The sequence below is a fragment of the Carcharhinus amblyrhynchos genome, chromosome 13 (assembly GCF_965287045.1).
Source record: "Carcharhinus amblyrhynchos chromosome 13, sCarAmb.v2.hapA, whole genome shotgun sequence".
In the NCBI taxonomy this organism is placed as follows: Eukaryota; Metazoa; Chordata; class Chondrichthyes; order Carcharhiniformes; family Carcharhinidae; genus Carcharhinus; species Carcharhinus amblyrhynchos.
This window is the reverse complement of record NC_137336.1, coordinates 45,045,395-45,063,679: the sequence shown is the minus strand read 5'-3', so window position 1 is coordinate 45,063,679 and position 18,285 is coordinate 45,045,395. Positions and strand designations below refer to the sequence as shown.

Genomic DNA, 18,285 nt, shown 5'->3' with positions numbered 1-18,285 from the left:
TAGTAATTATCATTGTGGTTATTGTAAAGTTTAATATCTTATCTATATATAATCCTGAACTTTATTAATTTAGGGCCATGATGATGACAGCATGTGACTTATCTGCCATCACAAAACCATGGGAAGTGCAGAGCAAGGTAAAAATGTTATGTCAATTTCAGCTTTATTCCTGCTTTAGTTTTCTTTTTTTGAATAGTTTCCTGAGGGATTGATTGCATCATAATGAATCGGAATAATTCTTTATTTAGTTTAAAGTGGGCATTGGTCGATTGATCTGCCTTACTTAGTAATGGGCAAAATTACAGTAATTAGAGTTTTCAGGCTCCAAAGGCCAAATGGCCTGCTCCTGCTTCGAGTTTCCATGTTTGTGAATTAGGAACAGATGTAGGCCACTCAGTCCCTCGAGCCTGCTCCACCATTCAATAAGATCATGGCTGATCCGATTGTAACGTCCCCGTGGCTGCTAGTCATCATTTTAACACAGCAGACTATAATATATAATTATGTGACTGCTCAACTTTCAATGACAAACAAATCCAACACATTCCTGCCTACTCCCAATAACCTTTCGACCTCTTGTTAATCAAGGAACTGTCCATAATTCATTGTTCATTACTACTGCCAACGAGAACAGAGAATTTGGCACACCAGAGAACCCTAGCCTCAGAGAATCTAGTCCCCTATCTAGCTCTGGTTTACTGTGGAAAAAACGGTAGCCTCTGAGCAAGGTCCCATACAATCTTTCAAGCATTCTTAGTGATGGAAATTATGCATGATGCTGGAGAAATAGCAGTCCAACACCTCTTAAAGAAAAAGGAAAGGGAGAAACTAGTTAACTACAGACCATTTAGGCTTGCTTACCCTTTCAGATTTGTACACCAGGATAAAATTAATACTCACTTGGAAAGTCATGGGTTAATTGAGAGCAGCCAGCATGAATTTGCAAACGACAAATTGTATCTGATGAATTTAGTGGTTTCTGGAAGTATTTTCCCTTTACAAACTTCCTTATGACACTTATGCACTACACTGGGAACCCGTATCCTCTCCTCCTTTGTCAGATACCATGCTAAAACCAGCAGATATAGGAAAATAAGGTTAGGGGAGAACATTGTATTTTTGTTTAGAAAAAAATGGAGAAGACTAACAAAATTCAGCCGGGTTAGATGAATTTGAGAAAAATAGTCCAGCCAGGAAGTCGAGGCAAAAAGCTTAAGAGAAATCTTTGTTGTTCCTTTTCTCCTCTGAAAAGCATTGAAAGCAAACAGCCTTGAACCGAAAGTTTCCCTATAGGAAAAATCGAAGACTGCAGTAATTAAGACTGCATTTTGTTTCCTGCATTGGGAGCACAGAGTTCAGACATTTTCCAGCTCTGCTGTTTCCCCTGGGAAAAAGTGTGCTAGAAGTTGGAATTTTAATCCTGGGATGGCAGGGTTCTCTGGCAGTTGGACTGGAATGAATACAGAAGCTGCCAAGTGTGGAGGGAAGCTGGGCAAAAGACCTGCCTCTGTACTTGAGCACTGGGTCTTAGTTTAAAAGAAGCTCTCATTCCCAAATATTCCCCATCTCCACTATGCCACCTCATGCCCCCAGTGACCTCACCCATGACCCTACATGCCACCCTATACCTGCCTGCCAACCTATGTCCACCACCTTGTAAAAAAAATCCTCTCATTCATAAAAACCATTCATGACATTTGCATTCCTTCAACCACATAATCTCTTATGAGCTCAAATATTGGAATTCATATTCCCACCAGAATCGATAACGACATGGAACAATCAATCAAATTGGGAAATGATGGCCACCTTACTGTGATAATGGAAGGTTGTGAAATTGGCCATGTAGCACTAATCCAGTATTGGTATCCCTCAGGCTCATGTAAACTGATATAAATAGTGACAATTATATATTTTTAAAAACACTTCTGACACGTCTCTTCAAAGATTTGAAGGGCAGGAGTTGCACTTTCCTTCACAGCTTGACAGTTATTTTTAACAGTTGCCTTTTGATAGTTCAAATGAACTTGATAGTTAATGGGAGGAATTTTCCCATACAGCCTGCCACAGGAATTATAGGGGGCAGACCATGCAAAAGTCTGCTGACGTTGGGTGGGATTTTCTGGTTTTGTGGGGAGCGTACCTGGCAAATCCCGCCCAATGAGTTTATGTACTTTTTACACACATGCCTATTTTAACAATCCCAAACTGCACCTGACTGCTCCCAAAAGTATTCTGAAACCATGTCCAAAAGGATTTTCTACCTCTCCAAAGGACTCCAGAAAGTTTAGACCCACTTGCACCAGGTCTAATCTATACATATCGTGTTTCACACACCTGGGTCACCAAAATTAGACACGACTGGAGGCAGCTGCTTATTTGTATGGGGTGCAGCCTCCATGAAACTCGTATGCACAAATCTCAACCCAGGCCCTTTCGCACCCCTGTGAAAATGGTGGATGCCTTGTCTATGGCCATTTCCTCTATTTTCACAGATCTTTGACTCTGGATTTCCATTACACCATCATCATTATCCTAAAACTTTCAAGAGAAATCCACCCAATGTGGATTCAATGTGCACCTTGAATAAAGACTGTTAAATTACTGGAGACATGTTTCCCACTTGTTTGCCATACCTCCATGGTTATCAGCAACTAGTCTCGCCACACTTCTTTGAAATGACTAATGAAGTCTATTATTGCCCCCTGTGACTCAATTATTGCAATAATAACCAACTATTAATAGAAGAACTAAACAACATTTCTTGCATGTTATCAGTACGTGTTACAATTATGAGAAGCCCTGTATCCTTACATTAAAATTGATGGCAGCCAATTCTTTGCTGGTACACTGTCTCAGATCTGATATCTGTTCCTTCTATTTAAGGTAGCTCTTTCTGTAGCAGCTGAATTCTGGGAACAGGGTGACTTGGAGCGAACTGTATTAGAACAGCAACCTATTGTAAGTACTGATACAATGACTTAAAGCAAAATTAGAACATAATATCTTGAAACTAAAAATGACTGCTTTTTTGTTGCAATTTATTTAACAGACCGTAATTCAATAAGTAACTTGAGAACAATGAGTGACAAATGTCAATTGACATAGTTTGAACTGCACACTGTTTCTGTGAATTTTGAAGTTTTACTTTGTCTCTTCATGACTCCTTTAGCCCATGATGGACAGAAACAAGGCTGATGAGCTTCCAAAACTTCAAGTTGGTTTCATTGACTTTGTGTGCACATTTGTATACAAGGTAAGAATATAGTCAGTAAAATATTTGAGGACTGCTTTGCTATATAATTACTGAAATGTTATTTAGAAATGTGAATTTAATTTATAAGCAAGCAACAGGTTTTGTGACCTATTTTCCTTATCCACCAGCCCCAGAGACATTCAATGTTAAACTCCACATTAAGGCAAAAAGTGTTCACATCTAAATGAATGCATAATGAAAATATAACTTTTATATGCAGAGGGTAGTTACAATATGAATAGCCTATCTAAAGACACAGTAGAAATGAAGGTATAGGTTTTAGACAGATGATGGACTGGTGTTGTTGGAAAAGGCAGAGAATATGGGAAATGGGGTTTGAAAAGATGTCTGAGATATTTGGGACCAATGAAATGAAATGGCCTTTCCTGCACCTGTACAATCCATGAACATTTCCTGGGACTTGGGTAATAGAGGAAGAGAGAAGAGAGATATCCAGTGATGCATTACGGTACAATTATGGCCTCATGAAGCATTTGCTAAATGGAGTTCGGGAAATTTCCCATTTATTCCTGAACTTGGCCCAAGTGCTTTGTTTTCCAAATATGTGTTTTGTTAGAAATTAACATTACTAGTCATTGGGCATTGTGATGAATATGTTGTACCTTTTTAACAAATAGTATTGTACTGATTGGTGTGATGATCTTTTCTGATTTTTTTGTGTACATGAACATCTATTTTGACCATACTGTCTTAAGTGGTAATATTATCTTACTAGTTGCTTACCTAGTTTGACATTTACAAGTCTACATCCCAATCTGCACTGTAGCTACTTTCCAGTGTAGTAAACGGTTAAGCACAACTATTATAAACATTGACATTCCATTGTTAACCGAGACCCTTACTCCAGTTAATTGACAGATACAAAAGATTTGGACCAGATTCTCTGATCTCGCTCGCAGCTGGGATTCTCTGGTCCTGTTGCAGAGTAGATTTGGCTGAGTGCCAGATCCTCTGTTCACGCTGGCAGTGGTGACGAGGCATGAATGACCAGAGAATTCTGCCCTTTATCTTTAAATCAAATCACGTCTTTATTAAGAAAATGTAAAAAAACTTAAATACTTATCACTGCTACAAGACTGATTCCTATATAACAAATAAATGCTCCTATTCCCCTATAAATCTACTATAATATCTTTATAAATATAGATTTGAACTACCTATACTTATCTAATGCACCTGTAAGGGTATCTCTATCCACTCATGCTGGTCAGGAATGAAAAGGGACAAACTTCATCAAGTTTAAAGTTCCTTTCTTGCTTCTGTTCCTCTCTTCCAATTCTGTTCTTCAAAACTTCAATATTTATCATTTTGAGTCTGGCTGAAACATATGCATTTCCAAACTAGGCACTGACCATAGGCATATCATTTAAATTTGTTTATTGCAGCTATCTGACCTGTGGGCAATTGTTCTCAGTTATCTTAGCATTCAAAGTCAGTCTTCTGGCTATATCTTGTATCTGGTTCCTATCCATTTGCTCAATTAGAATGAGATTTTTATCAAGAATATGCTGTTTCTATCCTGCCGATCTGTCATAATCAAACCTTCCTTTGAAAACAACCATTATCCAATATCTTGCTGACTTTATTAACCATAGTAAAACCAAAAAACATTTGTCACAAGTAAACAGGGCAGTCCAAATACTCACCTTAGGGTTAAGACATTATTTTCTGAAGTTAGCCATATTCCCCATCAGGCCTTGGTGGTGACATTTCTTTGCTTAGCCATTTCGTAGTAGACTATAGATTGCCAACTACACTATTAAGATTGAATATTAGAATTAATTTTTCATAATCAGGAATGCTGCATATCCTGCAAAGCTCAATGGAAAAAAAAGTCAAAGAAACTGTTTTGGGTAACATGCCCAAGAAAATTTTTCTGGCTAGAAAATCCAAAATGGTATATTTGCTGAAGATTACTTTTTCACTGGTAAATGGAAATACATTTTCTGCAGCTTATAACATTTGACTTTTTACATAACTTTTCTAGATAGAATACTTTCACTGACAACACTTCACCTCCAAAGAAATAGTTCATTGCAATCCTTACTGACACAAAAGCCTAATTATCGTGACTAACCCATTGGTTCTGTTTCAGATAGATTGAATTACTAAACAATAAATCAAAACTAAATTACAGATGGGAAGTCAGAGGGCCAGCACATATAGATAATCACAGACATATTATATTGTACCCCTTTCTCAATCAATTTGGCAGAGTGGTAACACTGCTGCCTCACAAGCCAGGAACCTGAGTTCAGTTCCAGCCTTGGGGGTCAGTTATGTCTGGAGTTTACACATCTACCCCATGTCTGTGTGGGTTTTCTCTGAGTACTCCAGTTTCCTCCCACATTCCAAAGTTATGCAGGTTAGATTGAAAGGCCATGCTATATTGACCTTTAATGTCAGGGGATTAGCAGGGTAAATATGTGGGGTTATGGGAATAGGGCCTTAGTGTGAATGTTGTTGGTGCAGGCTCGATGGGCTGAATGGCCTCCTTCTGCACATAGGGATTTTATGATTCTATGATATGCTTATGATTAATTTGCACATAAGGCTCTGCTGACTGAGTAGGGGATTTACAAAATTTATGACTTGCCAATATTGTGATAATTTTTAAATTGTCTCTGAGGATGTTGCTGTGTTTTCCTGAACCAAAGAAATTAAAGAAAACACAAAATACCCTTCAATTCTTAAACGGAAATGATCATTGTAATAGATAACAATATCTTGTATAGTGCCATTACGTAAATGTGTTAAGATGCTTCAGATTCATTATAAAGCAAAATTATACCAAGCCACATAAGGCAATACTGGTCAGATGACTAAAAGCTTGGACAAAGAGGTAGGTTTTAGAGGAGGGAAGAGGTAGGTGGATGCTGGGATGTAAGGAGAATATTCTACAGTTTAGGGCCAAAACAATGACCACCAATGGTAGTGGATAGCCTTACAACTGGGGAGGCTCAGAAGGGCAGAATTATATGATGTAGTTATCTCAAGAGATTGTAAGGCTGGAGGAGACTACAGAGATAGGGAGGGATTTGAAAATGAAGGCGAGAATTTTAATTATTAAATCAAGGTGTTGTTTGACTGTTTAACCAGGAATAAATATAGGTCAGGGAACGTAGGGATGATAGGTGACTAGTACTAAGTGCAAGTTAGAACATTGGCAGCCGAGTTATAAGTGGCCTCAACTATTCATTCAAAGAAAATAGCTGCTTATTTTGTGAGATATTTGTGACATTCAGGATTGAGTTAATCACAATATTGCCTCACATAGGGGGCTAAATACCAAATTGGCCCATCAGTTAAACTAATTTATACTGATTACAAGACTTTTACCCACTTGTATTTACGATGTTTATAACTGTCTCGTGTGGGATTGAAGGTTTGTGGTATTTTCTATGTTCTATGTTCTATTGTCTCTTCTTGAAGCCATGCAATTGATTGTCAGACTTCTGAAAGGCCTTTTGAAATGTACCCTTCATTAATAGTTCTGATTACCTGTGACAATAAGCTTATTTGAATCAGCCCGTTGTTAAAAGCAATGGAGAAACCAGCTATGTCCTGTGCTCTTAGCTCCCTCGTTACTGTATCATTGTCTCCCTCGTTACCATGTCACCATCAGGACAAAGGCAAGCAAATGAATCAGAGTAATCTTCCTCCATTAAAAGCTAATTCAAAAAAGTATGGGTCAAGATTACAAGAACTATTTTGGTTTCTTGACTTTTGGAATTTTGAAATGATTTTAAGGGGCCGGTGGGAAGAAATATAATTGTAAAGTATTCATTATTGAGTTAGTATGTGGAATGGGTGCTGTCAGATAATCAAAGATGCTGGTAATCAGAGGATTCCATTTGCCATTACAGGGACTTTGGTGCGGCTCAGGGTGAGGGACATGTCGAGTTAACGCGTAGATAAACACAATATGTCTTCTCAGCTTAACTCTGGCAGTTTTGAAATGAATGGGACCACCCTCCCCTCCCTGCTCCCAGTGCGGCTATAATTTAAATACCCAATTAACTAAAGGTTGAACCTAGCATTTTGAATTCAACAGTCAGCTTTTCCAAGCTGTGTGGAACTTGGCAAAGTGTGAGAAATCAACTCAGCTTCTTCAGTGAAATGGACAGATTGGGAAGCCTTCCAAGAATGAAACTGAATAATTGCAGCCATGCCTAATTGAGCGGCTGCTGTTCATAGCACTTCACCTGAGTGGTTTCACTGCGAGATGGATGATTTCTAATTTCTTCAAAGTCAGATCATCTGTCTTGGACTTTACTCATCTTGATCTGCACTTCCCTGCTGTGATCCTTCACTACAGCATTGGTGCAGCTAATGCAGGGCTACTTTGGACATCTGAGGAACAAGATAAAGAAATGGACATGGACACCCAGATTGAAGGAAGCAACCTACTGGCAGCCAATTAGCTGTCTCAACATGTCTGAGTACCAGTGCATCACGGGACTCAGGCTTTCACAACAGGTCATTGCTGACCTCTGCAGCTCTTAGCACAAGACCTTCTTCCCAATGGATAGATAGAGATAGTTTGCCAGAGGATGATATCTGTCATGGGAGGTTTCTGCCTCTTCTGAAGTTTTCCAATCTAGGAGGAGAAAGAAATAGCTGTGAATGTGCAAAATGAATTATGCAGAGAGATGGAAGGATGCAAATGTGCAGAAGATGACAAAGACATCAGTGTGAAATAGTGCAAAGATAAGGGTGATTGTAAGGAATTAAGATGTGTTGCAGTAGGAATAGTAAAGAGACAATGTACCCTTTGGCAGACAAGTGTTTAAATGAGGTAGAGAAACAAGGGAATCTGGGGATACAAATGCACAAATCACAAAAGTAGCATGCAGGTTACTAGACCATAGATAAAGCCCAGGGTTAATTTAAATGTTAGAAAGTTGTGTTAAACATATATACAATCATGGTTAGACCCTGTTAAGAATACTGTGAACAGGACTGGCTTCAAATCCTAAAACAAATGGAGCAGCCTCCTTACCTTTCCCACCATATGCGCCACTTCACATGTATCTATATGAGGAATATTTGATTTTTGTCAACATGCCTTTGCACTAATAATAATATTTCTGTTCTATTAGGAATTCACCAGATTTCATTCTGAAATCCAGCCTATGCTCAGTGGCATACTTAACAACAGAAAGGAGTGGAAAGCACTGGCTGATGTACATGAGGCAAAAGTGAAAGCAATTGAGGAAGAGAAGCAGAAAAAGGAGGAAGAGCTTGCAGCTAAACAAGGTTAGACATCTGAGGATGAAAGAAGAAGGATATGCCTAATAAAAACAGGGTGGGAGGAAGTTTGAGTTTGAGAGCTGTCCAGGATGGAATTCCAGGAGGAGAACGCAAGTGGGGGTGAGAATGGGGTGGTTAAAGATTTAAGTAAATTAAAAATAAGAAACATTCAAGATACTTAGACTCCTGGTGTACCTATATATAAATTTCTGCTTGGAATAATTTATAGACTATGATTTAAAACATTATGCAGCATGGTGACACAGTGGTTAGCATGGCTGTGTCATAGCGCTAGGGACCCAGGTTTGATTCCAGCCTTGGGTAACTGTTTCCCCATGTCTGCGTGGGTTTCCTCCCTGTGCTCCAGTTTTTTCTGACAGTCCAAAGATGCACAAGTTATGCTATGCTAAATTGCCCTTCATTGTCCAAAGATGTGTAGGTTCAGCAAACTGGCCATGCTGAACTGTCCCTTGTCCAAAGATGTGCAGGTTAGGTGGATAGGCCATGCTAAATTGCCCCTTAGTGTCTCAAAATGTGTAAGTTAGGGGGATAGGGCTTGGGTGGAATGCTCTGTTGGAGAGTCAATACAGGCTCAATGGGCCAAATGGTTTCCCCTGTATTGTAGTGATTCTGTGAATCAATGATAATATGAATTAGATCAATAGTTTTATAATCAAACCTGACTTCATTTAATGTGCATTTTCTTTTTCCTTTCAAATTGCAGCTAATGACGTTTCACAAAAAGCGCAAGGTTCTCAGTCTAAGACATGTTTGCTCTTGTAAACTACAGCAAGAAGAAATCGATAACAATTTTGGAATCGTCACTGGCATTGTGATACAGATGTGGAGAAAAATAGGCAACTTTTCAAAGTTCATTTCATCTTTAAAATTGAGCTCAGAAAAGCAAGCGTGTCAGTTAAATTAAACCCTTTAAGCTTCCTTAGTTACAAGAGCCTCAGGTTACATATTAGAAAAAAAGTCTGAAATATCAGGTTAACATCCATTGTGAAGAATTTATTATTTCACCTTATGAATTATCGAACAAAATTAAATGTGTGAAAGAAAATAAACATCTGTTTTAGAAATGGATAAATAAAATATTTTGATCTTGTATTGAGGGCATTAGAATATGCAGCAGCAATGTGAGATGAAATTTGGAGCTTCAGTTGCATTGATACAATCAGTGTTTGATTAGTCCTCGTATTACTGCGTTACAAATGAGAGTGATGGTCCATTCTTTCTTCAATGATCCTGGTTAAAAAAAAGAGCACTTTAGTCCAGGTGAAGCTTGAAGTTATTGCTGCAGTGAAATACTTGGAACAGAGATGAAAGAAAGGTAAAAAGAAAGCAAGAGATAGTGGAGGGCAGCACGATGGCACAGTGGTTAGCACTGCTACCTCACAGCTCCAGGGACCTGGGTTTGATTCCTGACTTGGGTCACTGTCTGTGTGAAGTTTGCACACTCTGTGTGTGTTTCCTCTGGGTGCTCTGGTTTCCTCCCACACTCCAAAGACATGGGGGTTAGGTGCATTGGCCATGCTAAATTGCCCCTTAATATCCTGGGATGTGTCGGTTAGCGAGATTAGCGGGCTAAATGTGTGGGGTTATGGGATAGGACTTGGGTGGGATTGTTGTTGGTGCAGACTTGATGGGATCAATCGCCTATTTCTGCACTGTAGTGTTTCTATGAATTCTATGAAAAAAAAGTAAATAGTACAGAACTGTCTTCTGCCCAGCAATGTAGTATATAGCACCTTACCCAATACCAATGGTGGTTATGTCTCACTAGGACAGAAGAAAAGGGTGTCATGGGGGCACAAATTTGCAAAATCTATCATCTATAGTTCAGACCAACTACAATGGAGTCAGCCATCTGGGCTTGACAGAGGAGTAGGATGTTACTGTTGAGGATTCTATGACTGAAATATGAAATAATGGAAGACTGTATGGCTTGGATTAAAAATATATTAATTTTGCTCAGTTGGACAGTTTTATTGTGCATGAAGCAGAATTTCCATGGGGGTTCTTCAATCATCGACTGCTTTTCTTTTGATAGATACTTGTACACCAGTGCTCTGTGCCTCATCCTGTGCTTTTTTTATCAACATCATTAGCTCCATTTGTGTTGTGTGCTTAAATGTATTGGTATGTTCCAGGTTGGCAGCGGGGAGAATGGTGAATGGTTGACGCAGAGTGTTCTTTGCAAGCTGCTGGCTGTTCACCAGATTCTCCTCATTCTGGAGGAGGCACTATGGGGCCATGTTATATGCAGAGATCTAAATCAGTCCTAAGTGGTTCAGAACTGGTGCTGAACTCACCTGTGTTGTCAAATGTGCTCAATTCTCCAGTTTAAGTTAATTTGAATAATTATTCAGATCTGACATCTGATAGAAAAGATGTTATGCTCCACTCTTAATTCACAATCAATTAATGCAAATTATCCAATAATCTGAATTTTGAGCATTTTAATTATGCAAATTCTTGAATCCTCTAATCTTTGGATAAAAAGTTACCCTTCTATTAATTTATCTTCACGGTTTCTTCATTTTTAAATTGACCAGAACTGATCAAGCACTTTCTTGAAAAATCCGACAGGAAAATTGTGAACTGTGAACTGGTGTATTTATCTCGTGTATTTATATTATTGGTCTGTTGTTAAGTTTGTTTTAATTCTTGAGTTACTGGTGCTGCATGCATTGGTTTTACATATGTTTGAACAAACATAACCAACAGTTGTCTTTGTTCTCTCTTGTTCAGAGTACGAAAGGTCAACGATCAAATGAGATACCAAGGGTGGAATTCTCCTATCCCACCCGCCACGGGAATCGTAGTGGGTGGGACAGAAATTTTGGTAGAACATGCAAAGATCCATTGCGCTTGGGCAGGAATTTCTAGTCTTGGTGTGCGTGCAACTGGAAAATCGTGCCCAAATTGTTTTCTAATTTGTCATACTGGCATGTTAGTTCATCTGATTTATTTGATAGTAAACTCACAAGTTTACTATCAAATAAATCGGTTGGACTTAAACCTGGTGTTGTCAGACTTCTTACTGTGTTTACCCCAGTCCAACGCCGGCATCTCCACATCATGTAAGTTCATACCAGAGAGAAAGTCATTGTAGTTTCTTGTGAAAGCCTTTTCTGATGAATATAACTCAAGATGGCAGAATTGACTGAATCCTTTTTTGTCTTGTGCCAGTAAGGAGGTTCTTAATGTATCTATTTTCTGCATGTTATAGGTCATGTAGTTCACTCGAGTATTCTTGCAGCATGGGCTGTTCTATGTACTTTCCATCAAATCTATCACTGAACATAGTATCATATTTGTGTTGCTTTCAATCCTAGTGCTAAAGAATTTCTTGTCAACTCTTCAGATCTTTAGCTTGTGAAATGCTGATATTATTTGATAAGTAGGGTGGGGTAAGGAGGGGATGTTGGTGGCTTGTCTCTGGCTTAAATGCGGGCATGGACCTGTTGGGTCAAATAGCATATTTCAGTGCTGTAAATTTTTGTAATAATATTTACCTACTTAACCTGTCAGTAAACAAACTTTGTATTCTTTTTCAGGTTATGTCAAGATCTAGGGGATGATTCTCCCAAACAAATTCTAAGTATCGAATTCACGTAAAAACTGGAGTTTCAAAATGAATCTCCCACATTCCGTGCACCCCACCAGATGCCACATCCCCATTAGGCCCTGTCCCTTGGCACTGCCAGATGGTGGGCAGTGCCAAGATGCCCTTTGGGCATTGCCATTTTGTCCATTGTGCCAGGAGGCTAGGCTGGCACTGCAAAGTTGATAATGCCCATAGGCACCTCTCTTTACCACCAGCCTCCTGAGGGGGCCTTGATGGTCCCCTTCATTCTAGTGGGGTCGGACTGCCAGCTCCCCACAATTGGAGAACTGTTGTAAACCGCGCTGGAGTGAGGAGGTTGCCGGGGGAAGTGGGGGGAGGGGTGTGGAGAGGATTTCAGTCCCGGGACTGTTAATAGGAGGAATTCCTAATTTAAATAACATTTACAGATCTGTGCTGGTTTCTAGCATGGAGCTGACAGCATCGGAAATCCTGGACGCCTGAAGACTTGCAGACGCTGCGGCACCCAGCAAGGATCCCGTTAAATGGCCCCCATTTCAGGCTCCCAGTCCGCTGCACTGAAAAAGCAATGCAGTGGGCCGGGAGAATCCCCTCCCACCCCCGCCCCTAATTTCCCATCATTCTTCTTATTCAGTTTTCTTTTTTCACCTAATCAAAGGTTTCCCATGCTATTCTTTTAGTCTTCCTTTAAAACAGATACTAGACATCCATATTGAAAAGTCTAAAGTCCTTCACAGTATTTCTTGTGTAATTAGTTAACTTACCTGGGGTGCTGTACCTGATTGCAGGCAAATACTATCAGATACACATTTCAGTTCCCCCATTTGCTTTCCTACCTCGTTCAACTTGCCAGAAGATGTCAATTCCAAAAACTGAGGCACAATTTCATAGAATCATACAGTCCCTACAGTGAAGAAGGAGGCCATTCAGCCCATCAAGTTTATATCGACCACAATTCAACCCAGGTCCTAATCTTGTAGCCCCACACATTTACCTTGCTAATCTCCCTGACACTAGGGTCAATTTAGCATAGCCAATCAACGTAATCTGCATATCTCTGGGAGGAAACTGGAGTACCTTGAGAAACCCATGCAGGCACAGGGAGAAAGTACAAACTCTACACAGACAGTGACCCGATGCTGAAATTGAACCAAGGATCCTAGTGCTGTAAGGTAGCAGTGCTAACCATTGTGCCGTAGTAAAAAGTCTGACAACACCAGGTTTTAGTCCAACCGATTTATTTGATAGTAAACGCACAAGCTTTCGAGGTTTCCCTCTTCGTCAGGTGAAACCTCGAAAGCTTGTGCGTTTACTATCAAATAAATCGGTTGGACTAAAACCTGGTGTTGTCAAGCTTTCAAGGTTTCCCTCTTCGTCAGGTGAAACCTCGAAAGCTTGTGCGTTTACTATCAAATAAATCGGTTGGACTAAAACCTGGTGTTGTCAGACTTTTTACTGTGTTTACCCCAGTCCAACGCCGGCACATCTACATCATAACCATTGTGCCACCGTGCCAATGTTGCACATTCCTATATTGTAATGATCCTGTAGTTCAGTCTGAGTAGCTTCATTAGCCATTTCTAAACAGCAAGGATATTAAAGGAAGTAGCTACAGAGATAGTGGATGGACTGGTGATAGTCTTCCAAGAATCTTTAAATTCTGGAAAATTCCCAGAGGGATTATTCAAAAAGGGAAGGAGACAGAAATCAGCTAACTATAGGCCAGTTAGTGTAACATCTGTCACTGGGAGAATGTTAGAGTCCATTATAAAGGATGTAATAAGTTAAAATCACCATAGTCCCAGATAACCATAGGTTGCTCTCTCGTTTGTGGAGGAGAGCTGACTGGTAGCAGTTTAACCCAAGGATCACTACACATCAAGCGAGGTTGAGAAGGCAAAGCCTTCATGAATAACCTCAGCTGTTACAGGAATTGAACCTGTTGGTGTCAGTCTTCTATCATAAACCAGCCATCCAACCAACTGAGCTTACCAGCTCCCCAAAGGATGTAATAGCAGAACATTATATTATATACTAATAAATGTTCTGCTATTACATCCTTTGGGGAGTTGGTAAGCTCGGTTGGTTGGATGACTGGTTTGTGATAGAAGAGTGACACCTGTATTAATAAATCAAGCAGAATCAGCATGACAAATTTATTAGAACTCTTTGAGGTAGTAACAAGCAGGATAAATAATGGGGAACCAATAGATGTAATGTACGTGAATCTCCAAAAATGCATTCAGTAAGGTACTGGATGAAACACTACTTAACAAAGTGAGAGTCCATGGTGTTGGGAGTAGCAAATTAGCATTGACACAGAATTGGCTAACTGATAGAAAACCTAGGGCATGACCTAACTACTGTCCACACCATACTCCCACTGCAATAGGGTCAAAGAATTTGGTGCTCAGCCAAATCTCTGTTTACTGCAACGATATGGGAAAATTCCTCCGGCATGGATGGCCATATAACATGCCAGCTAGAGCTGGGATGGAAGGGGCATTTTCAAATATAACTATTAGAGTGCCACACCACTATTGGAAGGATCAGTGCTAGGGTTCCAATTGTTTACAATATATACCAAGAACTTGGTTGAGGGTAGTGAGTGCAGTATTGCCAAGTTTGCAGATGACACAAAAATAGGTGAGAAGGCAAATTGTGAGAATGACACAAATAGTCTTCAGAGGGATATAGACAGGTTAGGTGAATGCACAAAAACTTGCCTGATGGAGTATAACGTAGGAAAATGTGAAGTTATGCACTTTAGTAGGAAGAATAAAGGAGCTGAATTTTATTTAAATGGAGGAATGAAAAAAGCTGTCGCACAGAGGATCATGCATAAATCACAAAAAGCTGGCATGCAAGTTCAACAGGTAATAAGGAAGGCACATGGAAAGTTGGCCTTCATTTCAAAGAGAATGGAGTATAAAAATAGAGAAGTCTTACTAAAATTAGTTAGGCTGGTATTGTGGGAATCGTTTCCAAAAATATTTATACAACATACCTTGGATGTAAAATCATTTTAAGTGGTAATCTACATTGCTTTTGTGTGCCAGTCTTCAATGTGTATAAAGATCAATTGACCCCATGGCTAGGATTCGCTGGCCCTTCCCACTGGCAGGATTTCTGGTCCTACTGAAGGCGACCTCCCCACAACGGGGAATGGCCATCAAGCAATGCAAATGACATTGACTTCAGCAGGACCATAAGATCTCGCCAGCTGCCAATGGTGAGTCACATCTGCCATGGTGGTGTGAGAGCTGGGCGTGGGGGGCGGGGGCAGGGTGTGGAAACTCCTCACCTGTTAGTATGTTCCACTGTTTACTTACATCATCATTGCTAATTTGTATCTCATCTGTATTTACATCTTGATTCCATATCTCTTAATACTCTTACTTGGCTAAAAGTTTCAGATTTCCGCTAACCTTTGTGTAAAGAAGCATTTCTTGACATTATCCCTGAATGGTTTAACTCCAATTTTAAACCTATTCTTCCTTGTTCTGGATTTCCACATGAGACCAAATAATTTCTCTCCAGCTGCGCTATCAAATCTTTCAGCCATCTTCAACATTTCAATGGGGAGGCTATGATGGAAGTGGGCTTTGATGGAGGGGGCAGGGGCCAGCCTATGATGGGGAAGCTACTACGGGGGGAGCAACGCAGAGCAGTGCTATGAAGAGGGGGGGGGTGCCTGTGAAGATGGGTCTGTGCAGGGGGTACTCTGCAGTGGGAGAGTCATGCAGAGGTGGATCAAGAATGGTGTCATGATGGGGTATTGACAATCATAATGAGAGTATGCCAGTGGTCATGACAGATGGGCGGGCATGTCGGGGTCATGCAGTGGGAGTCATCAGAGGGCCCGGGTGCCATGTTGTCGGTGACCCATGTCGGGGAGGGAGAGGGAGAACATGGCACTGATGAAAAGGGGGTCTCAATAACTGTGGGAGGAGGGAGAAGGTCTCCCAGTACACAATGAGATCGGGGCGCTCTTATGCTACAGTGCCTGAGCTCTCTGCAGTCAGGCTTAACAGTGTGTTTAGGCCTGACCCTCCCCCCCTTAGTCCTGTGTGCAGTTTACCAGTTTCTAAAATGGGACTGAGTGTGGGCTGATTGCAGTCCGGAGCACATCTGCCAAATTGACGTGGATTACTCTGGTATTTTTGCCATCACGACACTTTAATTTTTTTGGTGGACATTTCTGCCCATAACTTCCCTGCCACTATCATGGGACCGCAAGGAAATCTTGCAACAAGAGTAGAGAGCAGGTGTAATATTTCCCCTCTTCTTCCTTCTCTGTATTTTGACGTATTGAACATCCCCAAGCAAACAAAGGGAATACTGGCTCCATCGTTTATTGATTAAATTGAAAGTATTTGAAAAGAATATCTTCCCTGTAGTTTGTTTTGATGCATTTCTAATTCTCATAAGACTAATGGTGATGGTAATGGCATAAAGAACTTTGACCCATTAGGATTTCATATTTATATTCCGATGAAAATCTCTAAAAATATTGAATAATGTTCTGCTCATTGTGGTACTTTAAAACTTAATATAAGAATTAACAGAACAAATGTGATTAATGTACATTCAGATTTGGATTTGTTTCCTTCTGTGGTAATAAATACAATTTAGACTTATAAGTTGTGGGCTATTTATTGGCATTTATGAGCTCAAACTCACTTTGGAGATTGTCAACATCTTTGAGAAGGTAAGATTGATGTGTGCCATACCTGTTAAAGGTGCAGCTAGACAGAACTTGTATTGTTGTCACCGTCGTCATCAGTCCTTTGAAATGATGATGACTTTGGCCAGGCCTCAGAGTTTGTGTAACCTTTGGCTGAACTTCAAGTCAGGCCTGAACCATGGTTTATTGTGCAGAGAGGGCAAGAGTTGTCCTGCAGCAATGGGCGTTCTCAAGCCCAGTTTCTCTTCTCTCTCCTTCTGCTTTTGCTGTTTCTCTGCAGCAGACTCTGGGGATTTTGCCCCTCTATCCCCACCCCTCCCTCAGTGGCGTGTTTCCTGGTGACAGAAGCAGCTCGCCATTGTCCACCAGCAGAATCTTTCCAGTCCCGCCGAAGTCAATGGCCATTTAATTTGCTGACCAGTTATGCTGCTGGGGAATCAGCTGTAAGAGGTCACTCTCAATGGGAGTAGAAGATCCCATCAATGGGAAGGGCTGGAAAATCCTGGCCAGAGTTTACGTGGTGTTTGCTACCAAGTAAACCTGTTGGACTTTAACCTGGAGTTGTGAGACTTCTCACTGTGTTTACCCCCAGTCCAATGCCGGCATCCCTGCATCACAATTTATGCGGTCAGTTTTGGAATGTGTTGCATCTTGCTGGGTGAGGTGATGTCACACAGCAAGATTTGCGGTAAGGTCCGCCCGTACGCTAATGTCAGTTTGTCCCCTTTTCGATGAATCATAGAATCCTACAGTGCAGAAGGAGGTCCTTCGGCCCATCGAGGCTACACTGAACACAACCCTGCCCAGGCCCTACCCCCCTATCCCTATGCATTATACCCACTAATCCCTCTAACTTACGCATCCCTGGACACTAAGGGGCAATTTCTTAGCACGGCCAATCACCTTAACCTGCACAACCCGGAGGAAACCCATGCAGACACGAGGAGAATGTGCAAACTCCACACAGACAGTGACCCGATCCAGGAATCGAACCCAGGACCCTGGAGCTGTGAAGCAGCAGTGCTAACCACTGTGCTACCATGTTGCCCTTCAGAGTATCTTTAAAATCTTATTTCAGTCTTCCTTGAGGTCAGATTCTATCCTTAATTTGTGAATAGTGGATTTGCTTCAGTAGCCTATTGATTGGCATACAGACCATGAGATCATCGCCTTTTTAATATTTTAAGAGTTTAACGGGCATTTTTACTCCAGTGTTGTAACCATGCCCTCCGCCGCCCTCCCCCACCGCCCAGCCAGGATTTGCAAATGCTTTAATGCTGACCTCATTGTAAACTGTAAGGTCAGTTTATTTAAATATTCATTGGTAATTAGTCCAATGCAAATAATAAAGTGCTTCATGTGGTTTGGAATTAGGAGCATAGCCTTCAGAAAATCAAAACAGTTGAAGATTGCAGCAGAAAGTTGGCAGAGCAGCAGGTAAGCTTGGAAGTAGTTAGCACATTGTGCGTGTCA

At 40.7% G+C, this 18,285-nt stretch overlaps 1 protein-coding gene across 1 annotated transcript in view; it reads left to right on the top strand.

Annotated features, from left to right (window-relative positions):
- The window catches only part of pde6a (phosphodiesterase 6A, cGMP-specific, rod, alpha), a 53,910-nt gene extending 37,142 nt beyond the window's left edge, over positions 1–16,768 (top strand). The window contains exons 18-22 of the mRNA XM_080201631.1: positions 74–137; positions 2,887–2,961; positions 3,173–3,256; positions 8,380–8,536; positions 9,255–16,768. Coding sequence (XP_080057757.1) covers positions 74–137; positions 2,887–2,961; positions 3,173–3,256; positions 8,380–8,536; positions 9,255–9,313 — 439 coding nt within the window. The 3' untranslated portion in view covers positions 9,314–16,768. The remainder of the gene's footprint in view (positions 1–73; positions 138–2,886; positions 2,962–3,172; positions 3,257–8,379; positions 8,537–9,254) is intronic.
- The last annotated feature ends 1,517 nt before the right edge of the window (positions 16,769–18,285 follow it).